General features: G+C 37.8%; 1 protein-coding gene across 10 annotated transcripts in view; it reads left to right on the top strand.

Annotated features, from left to right (window-relative positions):
- FIP1L1 (factor interacting with PAPOLA and CPSF1) overlaps nucleotides 1-17,630 on the top strand; it is an 80,378-nt gene that overhangs the window by 14,426 nt on the left and 48,322 nt on the right. For 3 of the 10 annotated variants that reach the window (XM_077815627.1, XM_077815628.1, XM_077815626.1), the window contains exons 5-11: nucleotides 1,052-1,113; nucleotides 2,822-2,929; nucleotides 3,899-4,029; nucleotides 4,339-4,407; nucleotides 8,282-8,391; nucleotides 9,058-9,195; nucleotides 10,997-11,104. In XM_077815627.1, coding sequence (XP_077671753.1) covers nucleotides 1,052-1,113; nucleotides 2,822-2,929; nucleotides 3,899-4,029; nucleotides 4,339-4,407; nucleotides 8,282-8,391; nucleotides 9,058-9,195; nucleotides 10,997-11,104 — 726 coding nt within the window. The remainder of the gene's footprint in view (nucleotides 1-1,051; nucleotides 1,114-2,821; nucleotides 2,930-3,898; nucleotides 4,030-4,338; nucleotides 4,408-8,281; nucleotides 8,392-9,057; nucleotides 9,196-10,996; nucleotides 11,105-17,630) is intronic. The other 7 variants (XM_077815633.1, XM_077815632.1, XM_077815629.1 and 4 more) reach the window with 6 other exon arrangements.

The following is a 17,630-nucleotide window of genomic DNA, read 5'->3' as shown; positions in this document are numbered from 1 at the left end:
TGTATAATATTTAGTTTTGGCCATTGATAAGAGAACTATAAAATTTTCTCAGCAAAGTCAAATACTGATGTAGCATGTCATACCAGAAGAAAAGTGCTATTTGCCAGTCTTGCATTATTGCAATGCAAATTACTTTTATTTAGGAAGAGAACTGGAATGAGAAAGATGTTGCAGGATAGTTACACCATAAATTGTACCCTGCCTTTTACTTACCAAGATTATATAATAAAAGTGTCTTCACTACATGTAGGGGCAAATACTACCTGTGAGGATGAGCCAGTTGCACACATCCTGGGGTAGAACTTGTTTCTTGGTGTCCTGAGTTACAACACCATTACTGGGCCTTTTCAAGTGACAGCACTCTATTATTAGAGCAGTGTCGTGTCTTGTTTATAGTTAAGGTATTTTTATATATTTGCACTGGAAGTTCAAGATCTGTTGGTATCTGTGAAGAAAGTTCTATTGGCCTAATTTTTGTTCGCTGTTTTTGTAACGTATAGTTAGCGTAAAGATATGAGATTTGTTTAATTTACTGAGGAGTATTTGAGGTGGTACAAAATAGCATTTTCAGCAAAAGACACAAGGGTATGTACTTATTGAAACTACAATAACCTTTCAGTCAGTTTTGATAAATGCTTATTCTTCCTGCTTCAGTACAGATTAAATGATAATAATGAAACAACAAAGACTCTTTATCAAAAGCATTCTCCAGTTCTAGTTCCCTGGTATCCTCTGTATCCCTAAGTGAGCCCTTTTTTATTTCTTTTTTGGTCCTGTCAATTCTTGAGGCTCTGTCATGGTCACTATGCTTTCAGCACCCAAAGTGTGATTGAGACTTCAGTGCCATTTATTAATTGGAGATATTGCTATTGAGTGTTGGAGTGATGCACTGTCTTGCTCCTAGACTCATCTCTCTACTTCTGCGTTGTTAGTTTGGAGAGCTAGAGATTGAGAATGATAATCAAGTCTAGGTCCTCTTCTTGTTTCTGGATATAGCTAACCATTTTTGTCGGTTTTCTCTACCTAATTCAGTTTTGTTAATTTCTTGAAGCTATGGAACAGCTCCTGTGAATCTCAACATCAAGACAGGAGGTCGAGTTTATGGATCTTCTGGTAAAAAAAAAAAAAGTTTGCACATTTATATTAATAGAAAAATGTAACCAGTGCAGTAATCTGTGGTAGTAGCAGCACATACTCTGTTTTTAGTAACAATTTTTGCCTAAAGTTTCTGCACAGTGTTGGTGAATTAGACAAATATAAAATTAACATTTTAGTCCATTAGCTTTTAGTGCAGAGGTCCCCAAACTGAGGGGTGCACCCGCCTAGGGGGACACGGAGGAATGTTTGGCGGGGCGGGGCCTGGGCCAGCTCCCATGGGGAATGGGGAGGGAGCACCACCCAGACCCCCTCTGCTCTTAGCTCTGCTCCAGCGCTGGCCCCACCCCTAGCCTCGGCCCCTGGCTGGGAAGTGGGGTGGACAGGTGCAAGGGGGGGCGAGACCCTGAAAAGTTTTGAGACCAATGCTATAGTGTATTAGATCTGCTGATATATTCAGAATTAGGGCCGTAAAAATTGTATAGTTGCATTATGTATAATTTAATCCTAACATTTAAGGTAATACAAATAATGAAAAATAATATAAATAGCATATTATCAATTGTACAGCAGAAGTCCCTGGAGAAACATGTTTGCCTTTGTATTTACCATCTATACCATAAGGCACTTAAAGGGTAACACTTAGTTAACCTCTGTTGCTGATTTCTACTATTGCATTCTCTCAGCTCTCTCGTAAAAATTCTGTTTGCATTCCAGCAGTGATGAATGAGCTACAACTGCTTAGATAATATGAGCTAACAAGATGCATAACAGGTGTCATGACTTGGACCGTTGTCTTCCCCTGCTATATGTCTAATTTAGATGGTATACAGCTTGGAGAAGAAAACTCTTTTTAACTGTCTGTAAAGCACCATTTATATCTATGGCACTATAAAATAATGATGATAGATCTGCACAAATTAATGAGTCAAAGTACGTGGCAGAAATATATATATAATTTAAGATCCAATATACAATGCTTGCATTTTGCTATAAAACTACTACTATATGTAAAGCTTTGGATGATATATTCTTGAATGTGGAAGGGCCATGTGATGTCCTGAGTGCAGTGGAAAAGGTGTGGTGCCACTTCATGGCAAGGGCAGGGCACAGCACGGAGAAGCCATAATTGGAGACTGCTCTGTGAGTGCATGCGTAGAGCACAGCTCAGATTACAATAGAAGGGTTTCAGCATGTGGCTGTTCAGATGGTCTGTACCCTGACCTTTTGGTTCTGGGGCAGGGGTTGCCTGAGAGGGGGATTTGTGTTTCACAGGGACTTTTTTCATGTCATCCACTTAAGTTTATTGGAAACAAGAAATAACTGTGATGCCTCTAAAACCAGTCCTCAAAACACCAATTATGTTAACTGAAATTTCTGATAAAACAAACACATGTATAAAACTATTGTTTTATGAGCATTTGGTGTACAGTAGTTAGTCTACAAAAATTAATTACAGACCATGTAGTTGCTATTAATTCACTGTAGGTAAGTTGGAAGGATAAAATGTGTTTAAGATAGTAAAGAAAATCATTTCATTTAGATTATAAGCTCTTTGGGCAAGGATTCTTTCTTCTTACTTGTTTGTAAAATACCTAGCACTCTAGTGCTGTATAACTTGTCAAAAATAAAATTTTAATTTTAGGAAAGTCACATGAAAAGTGTTGCATTTATTAAAATCCCTTTTACAGAGTTAAGTTACGATTTTTGTTTCTTTTCTTTATAGGTGCAAAAGTCAAAGGAGTTGATCTTGATGCACCAGGAAGTATTAATGGTGTTCCACTGCTGGAAGTAGATTTAGATTCTTTTGAGGATAAACCTTGGCGAAAACCAGGTAATATTTCTGCATGACATTCTTATTGCATAATAATGTATACATCAGTTGAAATACAAGTATATTTAATAGATTACTTTGGAGAGTTTTTACCCACAGCAGATTAATTTAGTGGTAACGCCCTACAAATGGAAGTAATATACACAGTAGTATTCATGTTTAATTGTACAATTAATGAGCTAAATCATCCAGTCCTTCTTGAAAAACCTGTAAAGGGAGATGAGTTACTCTGATGAGAATGTATTATTCTGGAGTTCCGGGGTATCCACTGCAAACACCTGTCAACAAGTGGCGGGGAGAAAGGGTCATGGTATATGCCCAGCTAAATTCATGGACATCCTGAGAGATCCATGAGTGGAAAATCCAAAGTTCTCTAGGGTTGTTGCCATTGGCTCCATGCCTGAATGTACTACCAGAGATAAAGCAGAAAGTAATGTTACTAGCAGTAAAAGCTACATAGAATGATTGCCCCTTAGCTCTTGTCACTCTCTGATATATTGTATTCATGCAGGGCACACACAGACTTTGAGGAGAAGGTTGACTCTTAGGGTCTCTGCATGTGTTCATTGTTTTCTGCTTACCTCTCTCCCAATACATATGGTAAAGCCAGATTTGGCCAGTATTTGCATTCTTTTTATCCCTCTAAACTGCTCATTGGAGTATTTTGTAAATTGCTTTGAAGATGGAAATGATGTCTTTACAAAGATGTAAGAGGCATATTGCTTTTTGATTTATTATTTGAAGCCTGATCTCTGCAAAATTGGAAAGTATAGCATGACCAGAATAGACATCAAATATGTTGAACTGTAGAAGGTTGCATATTATTCAGTGTAAGAAATCTATAATTCTTAACATTGGGACTTTCCCCTGATTTCTGATTCTTTCTGTTGCTATAAACAAAGCAGAAATAGAAAAGGAAGGATGAGTTATAATGCTTAATTCTTAGAATTTGTGCTTTTCTGTTTGAAGGTGCTGATCTTTCAGATTATTTCAATTATGGGTTTAATGAAGATACCTGGAAAGCTTACTGTGAAAAACAAAAGAGGATACGAATGGGACTCGAAATTTTACCAGTTACCTCAACTACAAATAAAATTATGGTAATTAATAACATTTTTGTGGTATTCCATAATATGTAAACACTCCGTCCCTCCCTCCCCCCCCCCATAAAGCTGTTACGGTGCTGTGTCACTGTTTGTGTGTTAGAAACCTCTTCTGTCTGGTACAATATCATTATTAATAAGTTCATACTTTTTCTTTTCCCGCCACCCAGAATCTTTCTCTGTTGTTTCGTTGACTATTTGTGCAGATAGTGGCACTGCTAGGCTGTAACCATGTGTTAGTCATGATGTAGCCCATCAATTCAAAGTTGTGTGGTATCTTAATGGGCAATGTGTTATTTAACTTAGGCCGAAGACAATTCTATGGAAGTAACACCAGGTGCAGAGATTCAAGATGGCAGATACAATCTTTTTAAGGTGAATTTTAGTAAACTTTCCTTGGTTGCTCTCATTTTTGTTGAGTATTGCTTCCCATACTACTCTCAAGTGATAGAGGCAAGATTGAAGTGGACATAGCTGTTTTTCTAAGCTCTCATCTTACATCAGTGACTTTCAGTGTATCTCACAAAGTTGCTGAATTAAAAAAAAAGTTTGTTTTGTTATCACTGCTACAAGCATGTGAGTTAATGGCCTAGTGCACTAATAATTGCTAAGTGAAACTATACTTGCTTTATGTGGTGGTTTTATTTTTTTAGTTATAGTGCATTTGTTATTCAGGTTAAAGAATTCCTGCAGTGGTTCTGGAGAGGCTTTGGAAGCTATTGGAGGATGTTATGGCATGATATTTTACCCAACAGCCTTGTAGTTATTTTACTTTATTTTGTACCCTTCATCCTCAGTGAGTCTGAGATGTGAAGATATCTTTTCTTTTAGGTTCTTCTGTTGTCTAATGTGGGTTAGATGTACTCTGTTTTATTTCCATCTGATATTTGTCTAAATGAGGACAAACTGCCATAAGAAAATATCAGTATTTTAACAGAAATACAACCTAGCTACTTGTTTTTATTTTCAGTAGACTGGAGTGAAGCATTGACTTAAATTTTCTCTTTTTTTGAAAGTCACTCTTTAATCATTCAATTTATATTAAAACTGCTTTTAATATAAATAAGTCTGTAGATTCAGTTGCAATACTAAAGTCATTTTATTTTGGTTGTTGAGTTGTAATGTATGGTAAGTATTTCATTCTTGAACTTCATTAAAACCAGTTCAGAATAGATGATTGCTGTTTCTCTATTCCATGCTACAGCAACAGAAACAGCAATTGTAGCCAGGTGGGTGGGTTTTTTTTTTTTTGTTTGCGGGGGGTGCGCCATTTCTCACTCCTACGTTGCTGCAGTGTCCACTAGTTTTCTTCTCTGTCTCAGTGAGGATATTCTTTACAGTAGCTTCTGTAGCTTTTCTTTCCACCATGTTCATCATGGCAGAGTTCAGAAAATGCAAGGAGTGTGGTCTCCCATTGCAACTAACCATTACAAGGTCAGACTCTCTTCTGGACCTGCTGCTTGCCTTGGTAAGGGGAGATTTAAGTGATCCGACTCAGAGGCTTCCTCACTTGAGTCTGGGGATTGAGGTTTGAAGCTCTAACAGGAAGACAGCCTGAGGGCAAGAGCTAGTGATATGTCGCTGTTTAGGTAAGTATTTTCATTGTCTAAACACAAGAGATTGTTGGCCATGCGTGTCTTCCAATTTACGTGCCTTTTCTGGTAATGAGGAGGATATGTACATATCTCCTATAGATGTCTGAGGACAAAGACATTTTTTCTTTTGAAGAATATAACTTCTGTCTGGGTTAGTACAGAACCTATCATTTAATATTAATCTTGTTAATTTCCCCATAATAGAACCATGAATGAATTTTATTTGAATACAGTTTGTTCATAACCACTCCAGACTTCATATTTGAGGTATGATTACAATTAGAATGTGACAAAACAATTTTGTAAATGTATGGTTTTAGTTTTTGAAATAGCATTCTATGGCTGATCATTTGAAGGGTCTAAAACATAAAAGGGCATACATTTGGTTAGGATGAGAAAATAGAGTAAGCTGAACAGGGTAATGAAGAACATGCTTATTTTATCATTTTGTTAAACACTTTTCATTCTCCATTGAACTATAAAAACGAAAATATTATTTGCCTTCATATTATAGGTTTAGACTAGCCCTGAAGTAATTAACAAAAATAGATCTCAGTATTTTCACATTTTCCAGAATTGATTGGCCAGTAGAAATCTTTAGGGATTTTATCCTTCACCTGAAGGGTCTGTAATAATTAGTTATTCAGTTTTTCTAGCTATTATGCCTTTTTATTTCTGGTTAAAAGGAAAACTTGAACAATTATGCCACTCTTTTGCATGTTTGATTAGAAATTTGTTAAAATTCCAGTGTGACCATGGCAACAAAATGTTGAATACAAAATTACTTTACTATACATGGAAATAGCTCCATAATGATTTCTCTTTAAGCTGGATATCCTGTGAGGTTAAAGAATCCAAGATTGTTTATTATCATTACTAATTACTTAAGCACTGAAAGTCTCTGAAGTGTTTGTACATAAATTCGTAAAGGAAGACACAATCCTTGCGTTAGACAACTTACCATCTAAGGTTGGACTACTGTGCCTGTGTGGAGCTCTGTTTAAGGCATTGGGGCTGTGCAAAGGCTCTGCAGTCCATTGTCATGTGAAAAGTTACAAGATCAGAGCCTATATGGAAGTATACCATGATTTAGCTAAATTTCCATATAATAATTTGAGATATTGGTATCTAAACAATCATCCAACAGATGTTGTTGTTAAATGGAAATTGTTTTACAGATGTTAAGGACTGGAAAGTTGAGTGTGTATTGTTAAAAAAGCATAGGAAAGTATAACTGTTTGTTATTATATTTCTAATTCTGCATTTAAAATTTTGGTTCTTGATCTACCTTATTGGCTAATGCATATCTCATACAGTATACTTAGAAAAGGTCTTAGGTTTTTTTTGGCCCCTAATTCCACTTTTGCTATTGCTTTTCCAAAGAGAGTCTCTGAAGAGGTGGCATTTGTGTGTCATTCCACTACTGAATTACTATTACTTCTGTTTCTTTCATAGTGCTCACATATTTCCCTAACAAAATCTTTCAGATATTTTGCTTATAAACTGTGCCACTGTCAGCTGCCAAATCTGTGGGGAAAAATAGTGTTAGAGGTATTTGCACCAGAAGTACTTAAGATAGAAATGCTACAAAATCTTGCACTACTTTACAAACTTTTCTACATTTCTAGTATTTCTTACTAAACTGAAAATGCCAGTAGCTGCATGGTTAAAGTACAAGAATTGAATATTCTTGGTATGGCTTTCAACAGTGAGGTAATTACCGTATATACACGTTCATAAGCCGAATATTTTTGGTAAAAAAGTGATACATCAAAGAGCGGGGGTGGGCTTATAAACAGGTCTATACCAAAATTTGATGATTTTAAACTCTATGAAATCATTGAATTGAATATCTAATACATTGTCATTTTGTTTACCTGGAGCGTTCACAGGCACGGAGCCCCTCAGCTCCCTGTGGCTGCGGTTCGCCGTTCCCAGCCAGTGGGAGCCAAAGTTTGCCAACCCTGACGGTCCAGGAGCCAAAGTTTGCCAACCCCTGAAATATAGGGTTGGCTTATGAAAGGGTCATACTGTTTTTACCTATCCATCTTGGGGGGTCGGCTTATAAATGAATGGGCTAATGAACGAGTATATAAGTTAATTAGGCTGTAGTTACTGTCTCATTAAATGAAGAATGTTTTCACCTTGTTTTGCAGTTTGTTTCTGATGTGAAGACTTTACATTCCATTAGTTTTCTTGATGAGGAGTGTCTTTGAAAATAACTTTGATATTTTAAATCAAAATGTTATTTTATAAAATAAGAGTCTGCAGGAAGACTAATTTAACCCAGATTTTATTATCCTTGGTCATACGCCTTGAAAAAATTAGGAATTTTGATCTTCATAGATAAATGTGAAGCTCTTTAGTTTCCTTTTTTATTGTTAAAAACAATTTCTTGCAAGTAACTCTTCCTTGTAAAATGTGGGATTTTATTAACTGTGCAAGAATAATAGTTTTAATATTATTGAAGTTGTGAATCATAGAATATCAGGGTTGGAAGGGACCTCAGGAGGTCATCTAGTCCAACCCCCTGCTCAAAGCAGGACCAATCCCCACAATCATGTGGTCTGTCTTACCAGTGTGTATTGTTGTATCGAGTGATGGTGCTGTTAAACTTCTGAGGCTGAGCTAATGAGGAAAACATTATCTTGAAGGTACAGCAGGGCAGAACTGGAAATATGGAGAAGGAGGTGGCAGTGCAATTGACCAAAGCTGAGTTTACGTCTCCTCCCCCACTGTTCAAATCAGGAATCCCGACAAACAGGTCAGTTGGACAGTCGTAATTTTATAACTTGTCATAAAGAGTTTTCTTTTTAAAGGTTTTGATCTGTTGTAGAAATAAAAAAATGTGACTAGTTAAAAATATGCAAGGAAGCATGATCTTATTCAGTTTCAGTTTGTAACCAGCTCTCAGTGAAGCGTTTCTCTTTGTGCATGCAATGCAACTCCTGTGATGCTCCTAAAAGAAGTGGTAGCATGACAGACCAGGAAAAAATGATAGGACCAAACAGGACAAAAATGAAAATCCCAGAGTTGGTATCTCATATGGTATTTTCTATGTAGTTAATTTGGCTGCCAGAGAGTGGAATAGCCACCAGAATGTCTCCTGTTAACACTGCACTACTGGCACGAACACACACATTTTTTCAAAATAAACAAAATTCAGAGTTGGAAAGCTAGAATAAAAACAACTCCGGGCTCCTGGGATCTAGTCCCCGCCCTACAAGGTATCTCTTGCTTTCTTGCACTTGGTTGACACTTAGCATACTTTTCTTAAAAGTGGAGGAAATAACTTCATTACTGTAGTATTGTTCCAACCTCCCTGGCTTTAATATGTACTGCTTGTGTCCTCCCTTCAACTCTAAGCTTTACTGTGTTTGTGATTGTGAACTTGGCTGTCTTTGGAGTTCATGACTCTACTTTGTTCTAGTTATCAAATGGTCCTGAAGAGCAATTCTGCTGGCAACTCAAAAAACCTGAAGGCATTTTATCATAGTATCGTAGACGTTACAGATGATGGCAGTGGAAATGTATTGAGTCATCCAGTCCCACTCTTCCCCAATTCAAGGTTTTTTGCTATTCATTTTTTAGTACTATGTCAGGAGTAATTTTAAATATCCCAAAGAAGGGGGCTTCTATCACATTTTTGAAAGGCTGTTTAACAGACAAATACATCTCTCTGTAAAGAAATCCTTGCTTGATATTCAGCCAAAATGTTCCCCGCCTGTTGCTCTGAGTTATACTCCATTGTAGTAAACTAAATAGTTCTTCTCTGTGCTTGGGGCTTACACTGTTCAGATGTTGGTAGGTTATTTTCAAGTCCCTCCACCAACCTTTATTTATCCAAGAAACCGTATAACTTTTAAACTTCCCTCATTTATATATCCTTTCAATCCCCCTGACAATTTTTATTTCTCTTATCTGAATTACCTGTAGTTTGTCTCTATTGGTAATGAGATTCCCAGACTGAACACAGTATTCCAGGTGTGATTGCTTTAGAACTGTGCAGAGTACCATTGTTGTTCCATGATATGATGCCTTGTGTAACACAGCCCATTTTTACACTGGTATTTTAAATACTTTAGATAGTGTTAATGAACTACTATGAAATTAGATTTTTAAATATATTAGCTTAAAATATGTGGAAAACGTTGGTAGTGTAGACATGGATTGCATATTCTGTAGATGTATATTATAGGAGTGTGCAGTTTTAGTTTAAGCACTGTGTGTGTGTGTGTATTGAAATTGAATGTTATTTTGTAAGGAAAATCCCTTTGACATACTGCAGATGGAATTCAAATTTCATGCCATGCCTCTTCCCTTTCCCAGTGTTCCCCTGCCTACTTTCATTTCCCCTCACATCCCTTATCTTTGAGTCTCAGCTTGCAGCTACCATATTCTGATTTTCCAGTGGTACTAAAGTCAGTAAACATTGTTATTAATTAGAGGAGTTATTCTTGAGCAATTGGAGGTGCACTCCTTTTCTTAAAGAGCCAGGTTTACTCCCCAACTTTTGATATCTTTGGGAGTAGAGATTAGAAATCTAACCTGGTTCTCTTGTATGGCAACAGAGAGCACAAATCAGCATGCCAGCATTTATATTTCTATCTGTTTCTTCCCCATCAGTACACATTTAGAATAGGTGTGTATATTGTGTGTCTGTATTATATATAAACTTTGCTTAAATCATTGTAATTGCTTGTCCTTATAATGGCAAAGCTGACTTTTTTTAGTATTTGATGTCTGCTATTTTATAATACACCGAGTTATAAGTTGCTGTGCCAAAAACAATGTTTCTTATAAATGGTCAGATGAGACTTTGAAAGAAAAATATTTGTAAGTTATTATAAACAACTTAGTCTTGGATCATTTGCAATGCATGCTTCTACTTAAACCATTTTTGGTAGAGTGCTGTAACAGCAGTACAAAGCTCATCACCACCAGCACCTTCCCTGCACCCTGTTTGTATATGAGGGAAGGTTACTCTGACTTTTTTTATTGCAAATTAGTGGGCTAATGAAAAAATGTGGAAAAACTATTGTAGATGCTTATCCCTTAAAATAAGAGAATTTTAACTAGGTACAGCTTATTTCAGGTGATAGGATTGCACTGCAATCCCAGTCTGATGTCACTTGTTTAAAAATTCCCAGTGTAGTATGAGGCGCTAGCAGTAGTGTTGTTTGTAAATTTGGTAGTAAAGCTTCTTGAATTACATAAGAACTCCTGCTAGCTTTTAACAGTAGTTGATATGCTGGGTGGAGGGAGTGGAAGAATGACAGTGGAAATGGGAGCAGGGAAGAGAAGAGGAGCTCAAAGAACAGAAAAGATAGAGACAAGAAAAGAAAGACCTAGAAAATTTATCTCACCAGAAACAGCACCTCTTCTCAGTCACAGACAAGCACTGCTTCCAGAAAAGCCAGTTCAGGCATCGGGAAGTGGCAGGAGCGATATGGGAGGGCCGAATCACCTGAACTAAGGTAAGAAAAACAAAAAATTAGGGCACAATCCTTATTTAACATTTTAATCCCTCCCTCCCCCCTCCGTCTCCCCACTTTTTTTTTAATTTTTTTTTTTTTTTTTTTTTGGTCATTGGTGGGACATTGTCCCCCTTAGACAGATTTTTGGAAATCTACCTAGTCAGGGCCGCCATGTGGTTTCCTGGATATACTCTTGTGCCTAGATATTGCAGCACATATTTTCCCTTATTTGGGAGTCTGAAAACAGGTGGTGGTCTGACCACATAATATATGTGTGAGAAGCAAAAATTGAAAAGCATTTCATTTTAAAAATATTTTCTCTAGTGTTTGAATTTAGAGCCTGTTAATTGCCCCCATCCAATGGCTTATCAGCTAGAAAACCCTAATACCCAAATAGCTTTTCCTCCAGTATGTAAATCAGTAATAGTGGTCAGCCAGGAGCATGGAAACTGTTGTTCAAATGATACAAATAGAACTATCATTGGCTACTAAAAAGCTAAGAAGCAGTTTTAGCCAGATGGTAATAGGTTTCATTTGAAAAAAAAAAAAAAAATCATTAATGTACATCATATGAATACTCCTGTATAATGGAAGACTTCCATTTGATTGAATATCTTTCGTGATAGCTCAGTTTATTTAGAAACTGCAGTATAAATTTAATCATGTACAAGGTTAAAGATTATTGAATAAACAATATGTACTTCTGAAAGAACTAGAACATTATGGAAGTCATCTAATAGATGTCTAAATAATACAGTATTTAGTTAGATTTTTTTAGCAGCTTAACAGAGACAGATATAATTACAGGGTGAGTCTTGTTCTGTCACTAGGCTAGGTGTACCTCTGTCCGTTCTTTGGGGTCTCTGTGAGAGCACCACCTAGAGGTGTCAGGCCTTTGGCCATTACAATTTCTGGGGTGGAATTCCACAGTTTGCCCATTGTCACACCAGGATCCCTTGGGTATCAACTGTAACTAATGCGGCAGGTCCTACTGGGGTATGACCCCGCAAGGATTTCTCTTTCGGAGCTTGTGACAGCGTACTCTTGCAGTGAGACAGAATCAGCTTCTTCAAAACAAAACGTGATTTATTTTGCCGAAAGGGTACACAATACTTAGATTAGTAGATATAAAATAAGAGGCTGTACATACATATTCCCTTGCCTAAACTTAATCTCTCTATCCACCGCTCATGTGGGTCTGGCTTATTTCCCCATCTCTGAGTTGGGAGAACCAGCCTACACTGCTTGTAGCCTTTTCCCTTTGTCTTTGAGTGCATCCTCTTTTCAGCTTATTTTCCCCACCCACCGCTGACAGCATCCAAGACCAGCTCACCTCAAAAACCTCTTCAGTTCTTTTTTAAAACGATCCCGGTCTTTTGATCTCAGTGATAGAAAGCGAAAAGTTCTAGCCTGGATGAAGCCAGCTAGGTAGCTGCTGCTCCCTCATTTGATAGCCCAGCCATTGTGTGCTTAGCTGCTTTGAAGGCGTGTACCTAAAGCTAAATTATATCTGTTATTGTTTTGCCTTTCCTGCTCAGATCTGTAGAAGCCCCCTGTAACAAGGCGCACCATGGGCCCCTCTGGTTTTGGACCCTGTTGCCCTCTCCAGTCAGTCAGGAACGCCTCAGCTTGATGCAACACCAGTGTTCTTTATTTACAGTTGTTTTCCCACCACCACTTTCCACCTGTGTATAGGTTTCACAGCCAACTTTGCAAAGTACAGGCCTGGCCAGCAACAGACCAGAAGGCTCCGAACTCCCTCTGTGCTTAGCCTTTTGCTTCCTCCGAACCTTTATAGCCCTGGTTCATGAGGCTGGCAGGTGCTGCCCGTTACCAGGCAGACACAGGGCTATCCAACCATTCTATTCTCCTAACTATTCATTCTCCTTGATTGGAGCGGGAGTGGCAGGGGCTGATTAAGTGCTTCTCACTCAGCACCCTGTCACACCCCTTTGCAGCTCTCTGCATTTGGTCAGGCACCAATATAAAATTGAATAGGGAAACTATGATGTTTTACACATCATATTAATAAAAATACCACCTGCACTATTTACAACAAATATAAAGCAATGAAGGAACCTCTTTGAACATATTGATAGCTAGATTGTGAACAGATTGAACATTTATGAAGTATATTTCAGACTAGCTTAACAGCCAGCACACAGAAGGTTTAGGTCTTTGTAGGCTATTCTGTTCTCACAGGTCAAAGTGGAACATTTATAAAAATGCTATGTTTCCAACCGTCTAGGTATGAACGTGAACAGTGAAGTGCAACATCTCTTGCATCTATATTGTAATTGATACGGCACATTTTTAGTAATATGTAGTGTAACTAACTCTCCATTACTTTTTTGGTAGTATTCTTATGTTGCTTATCCCTTGTCTGCTCTGTTAATTTTATTATTTTATGTTTCTAATGGATATTTTCATTAGGAGAAAAATGACTTGTCACCTAGACAGTCATGTTCTCAGTTCTGCATGGTTCAGAGAAAAAGCACTGTAAGTGCCATAGAACATTGATCTGTGCTTGTTCATAATTAAATAGATATATACTTCACATTCCCTGAATCAACATTGCAAGATTAAAGGGGGAAATATCAACTAGGGTTGAAGTATGTCTGTTCAATAAATGTTGTACAGAATTGAAGCTGGATTACTTTGTTACGTTTGTTTGCTTACTTGTGCCCAACAATTAACAGCAAGTAAAACTGTCTCAACAAATCCCTGGTCCTCCTAAGGAGATACAGGGGAACAAAATGTACATATGGAGGTAGGATAAGAAGAAACAAAGAAAAGCATTACTTTTATTAGTTAATGGTTTCTAAAGCACTATGAAGATGAAGAGCAAAATATAAATGTACAGTTGATACTGAGTAGCCTAGTCAATAATTAGTATCTTTCAGATTTTATTAGTTTATACATTTGGAAAAAGTTGAGTTTATGTTAAAACACATTTCATTGTTCATAGTCTCATTTCTGGTGAAGGTATGAAGCAGTTTATATCAACTTGGAATTTCTTAACAGAGTTGCATTTGTATTTTTTTTCCTTTTCATTTATAAAACCTAAACAAGTTTAGCCTGCCATATAAGAGAGTACCTTTTTGAACTAGATTTTCTTGGAGAATAAGGATAGTGTAATTTGAATGGTTTATAAATAACCATTCTCTGCTTAGAATGGAACCATTCACTAAAACATTATTCATTTTCGAGTGACTGTCCATGTGGATAATACTTCTGGTGTGCATGTGCCCCATTTCCACACGACTAGATTCTTTTTGGCACGCAGGGTCCTTTGGGGCAGTGCCTGCACCCTACATGCCTTTAGGGCATAAAGGGTGGAGCAAGCAAAATTGTCCTTCAATTCCTTCTTACTGCCCATGGCAGCAAGATGGAACCCCTTTAGTGTATACTTACACGTGGTCTCGTTAGGCTAGTTAGTAGTAGTTAGTTTAGTTTTATTTATGCCCATTGGCAAAAAAACAAAAGCAAACCATTTTATGGTAGATTAGGACATATCCCCAGTACTGGAACTCAAGACACTATGACTGAATTAAAGTCACTAGGATTTAAAATTTGTCCGTCTTGTGAGGTTGCTCTCCTTCTCAGTGATGGGCATGCTCTAGGTGCCTCTTGTGCCTTGGCGAGGGGCGTGTCTCTGACACAGAAAGCAAGCAAGGCCTGCATCAGGCTCTTTCTGCTGGAGTGCTCAGTGAAGTGCCTCTTCAAAGTATGAGGAAAAAGAACCTTTGAAGCCTGAACTTTCAGCTAGTGCTCCTGTGAGCACTGGCTCTGCTGTGAGCTCCTGGGCTCATTTTTTCGTTGAAGAGCTTTAACTCTTTGACTACTGAGTATTGAAGAGCAGTCAAAACCTCCTTTACCCAGTCATCAGAAAGGGATAGGAAGGAACATCACTGCAAGGACGGGTGTAGGCATAGGTCATCTTTTCTGGTGCTTCGTAAAATGAGGCAGAAGGCCCATCATGCCTCTGTATTGGCTCTTGCTCTTCAGTGGAAAGGGAGTTCACAGGCTAGATCTAAGTATGATGGATCAAAGTATGTTGACTGGTCACTAAGATATCTGTGGTACCATCTGAAACCAAGGTTCATACTCCCCCCTAGTACTATTGACTTGGTACCAATGTCAGCACAGCACACTTGGTACTGATAACCTTGGTGCCCATAACTTTGATGTTGACCTCCATGGTGCAGATGTTTCTAGCCCAGGTTCTCAGTACCAAGTGATCTCACGATGACCACATAACTGGAGTCACCCTTGCTGGACTCATCAGTGGCTAGAGGTGCATCTGCCTTGATACCGTCTACAAATACCACCACAATACTGATGAGCTCTCCTGTTCAGATTGTGGATAGGATTTGGGTATGCCCTATGACACGAGAGAGAGTAGCTCCCTCTTTGGAAGAAATATATTCTTCTGGGCTTGTAACAGAGGGCGCCTAGAGCACAAGCATGGCCCCAACAGACATTACTCGCCAAAAATAATCCAATCTTGCGTGCATGGGGAATATGCTCACCAGGAGTGAAATCCATGTAGATAACATATCTCAAAGAATCCAAGTTACTATAAGGTAAGTAACTTAGGAGAGTCTTCACTGTTTTGTTTTTCAGGAAGTAGACAACAAAATACAAAGTACATTTTAAAAAGGAAGGATTTTGAACTGTTCAATTTGTATTAAGGCATTCTGTCAAGTAACACTTCTTGCAGCTTCCAGTGTATTAGTTACGTGTGTACCTCACTCCTACAGAAAACAGATAAAGTTTACTGAATGGAGAAGGGGAGAAGAAAGTTAACAATCTGAGATAAGGAAAACAAGGTCCATGAGCCTTCATATCCCTCTTTCAGTATCTAGAAATCTACACTATGTTGTTTTGGACAGTGGTTGTATGTGTAAAGTAGGTGATCTGGAGATCCACTCTCTGGTTCATTTATTTTTGTCAGAATGCTATCCCAGAACCACCCTGTGCATGGACGTTCCTAGAATGTGGCGATAAATGCCAGCTCTCGCTTTGCCAGATATTCAACGTCAGCTGCTATCTCGTGGACCTGTTGTGTGCTTTCACTTGGGGGTCTTGTGTAACATGTAAAGATTGTAATTGCGTGAATTTCAGCATAGTCTCTGGATGCAGACTGACTTCTAACTGGGCCAATCTGCTTCCACACTCTGCCTCACAAATTTGCTTTTAGCATGTAGGTGACTTAATTGTAAAATCTAGGAGCATGCTTTAAATAGTCAAAACCTGTTTAACTCTGATTTTTTTTTAGCTGATTATCCAGTTTTTCAATCTTTAGATGCAAGGGTTGGTAATCCAAGACCTTTCATCAGATTGTGTTTTAATTGTAAATACTGGTAGATATTACTCTCCCTCTCCCCTCCACCTCCTTTCTTCCTTATATGCACATGTACACACAACACAAATAGACCTCTGTTTTTGTCTAAGCACTATATATTCACTATGGTTTATATTCACATAGCATTCAGCAGTTGTATTTTGCTCTTCACCTCCTTTTAGAAATTGAGTGTGAAACACTGGTGTGATATATTGTTTGGTTTTTTGGCTTAGAAAATCAGCGAATAACTTCTGTGTATGAGGTGTAGTTTCTGTGTTGCCTGCATTTTCAGACCTGAATAGCTAGGTCCTCCATTCTTTTCACCCGACGTCAACCCACTTGTTCCCAAAATGTTTCAATCTCCTGTACTGTATTGACTAATGTCACTAAAAACTTTCATATTCTGTTGATACGTTTTATGATATAGTCTGGCAGCTTTATGACATAATCTTGCAATTTACTGTATGTAAGTAATGATTGATTTTCACCTGTGGTGGTATGTTCTCTTCCATTTGATTTAATGAATTTGTGTAAGACTGATAAAGCTTAGCTTTTGGTAGATGAATGTCTGCTTTCCTCATGGAAGCATATAGTTTCTTCAGTTTCAATCTATGCTTTTTCTGCCCTCTAAAACTAAAAAAAAAAAAAAAAAAAAAATACTTTTAGTTCCAAAAGTTAATTTTCCAGCTGGTTAGTAGTAGTAGTTTGAGGACAAAGTAGTTGTGAATTGTGAAGCTGAGTAGACCTAAAGAGACTTCTATAAGAGACGGTCTGTAAGTAGCTATGTGGGGAGCAAAAATTTGATGGTAGAGGGCTCTTCAATCTGGCAGACAAAGGTATCTAGCAGACAAAGTGTCTGGAAGTTGAAACTTGACAAATTCATGCTTGAAATAAGATGCACGTCTCTAACAATGAGGGCAGTTAGTTGTTGGAACAACTTATTAAGGGTTGTGGTGGATTCTCCATCACTGGCAATTTTAAAATCAAAACTGGATGTTTTTCTAAGAGATATGCTGTAGTGCAAACAGGAATTAATTAAAGTAAGTTCTGTGGCCTGTTACGCAGAAGGGAAGAGTCAATGATCACAGTGCTCCCTTCAGGCCTTAGAATCTATGACTCTCTCTCCAAAAGTCCTCTGTCTAATAGTGTTGATTTTTGAATTATACCTGTTTTTCTCTC

Source organism: Eretmochelys imbricata, chromosome 4, assembly GCF_965152235.1.
Source record: "Eretmochelys imbricata isolate rEreImb1 chromosome 4, rEreImb1.hap1, whole genome shotgun sequence".
NCBI classification, from domain to species: domain Eukaryota; kingdom Metazoa; phylum Chordata; order Testudines; family Cheloniidae; genus Eretmochelys; species Eretmochelys imbricata.
This window is presented reverse-complemented; position numbering and strand designations above follow the sequence as displayed.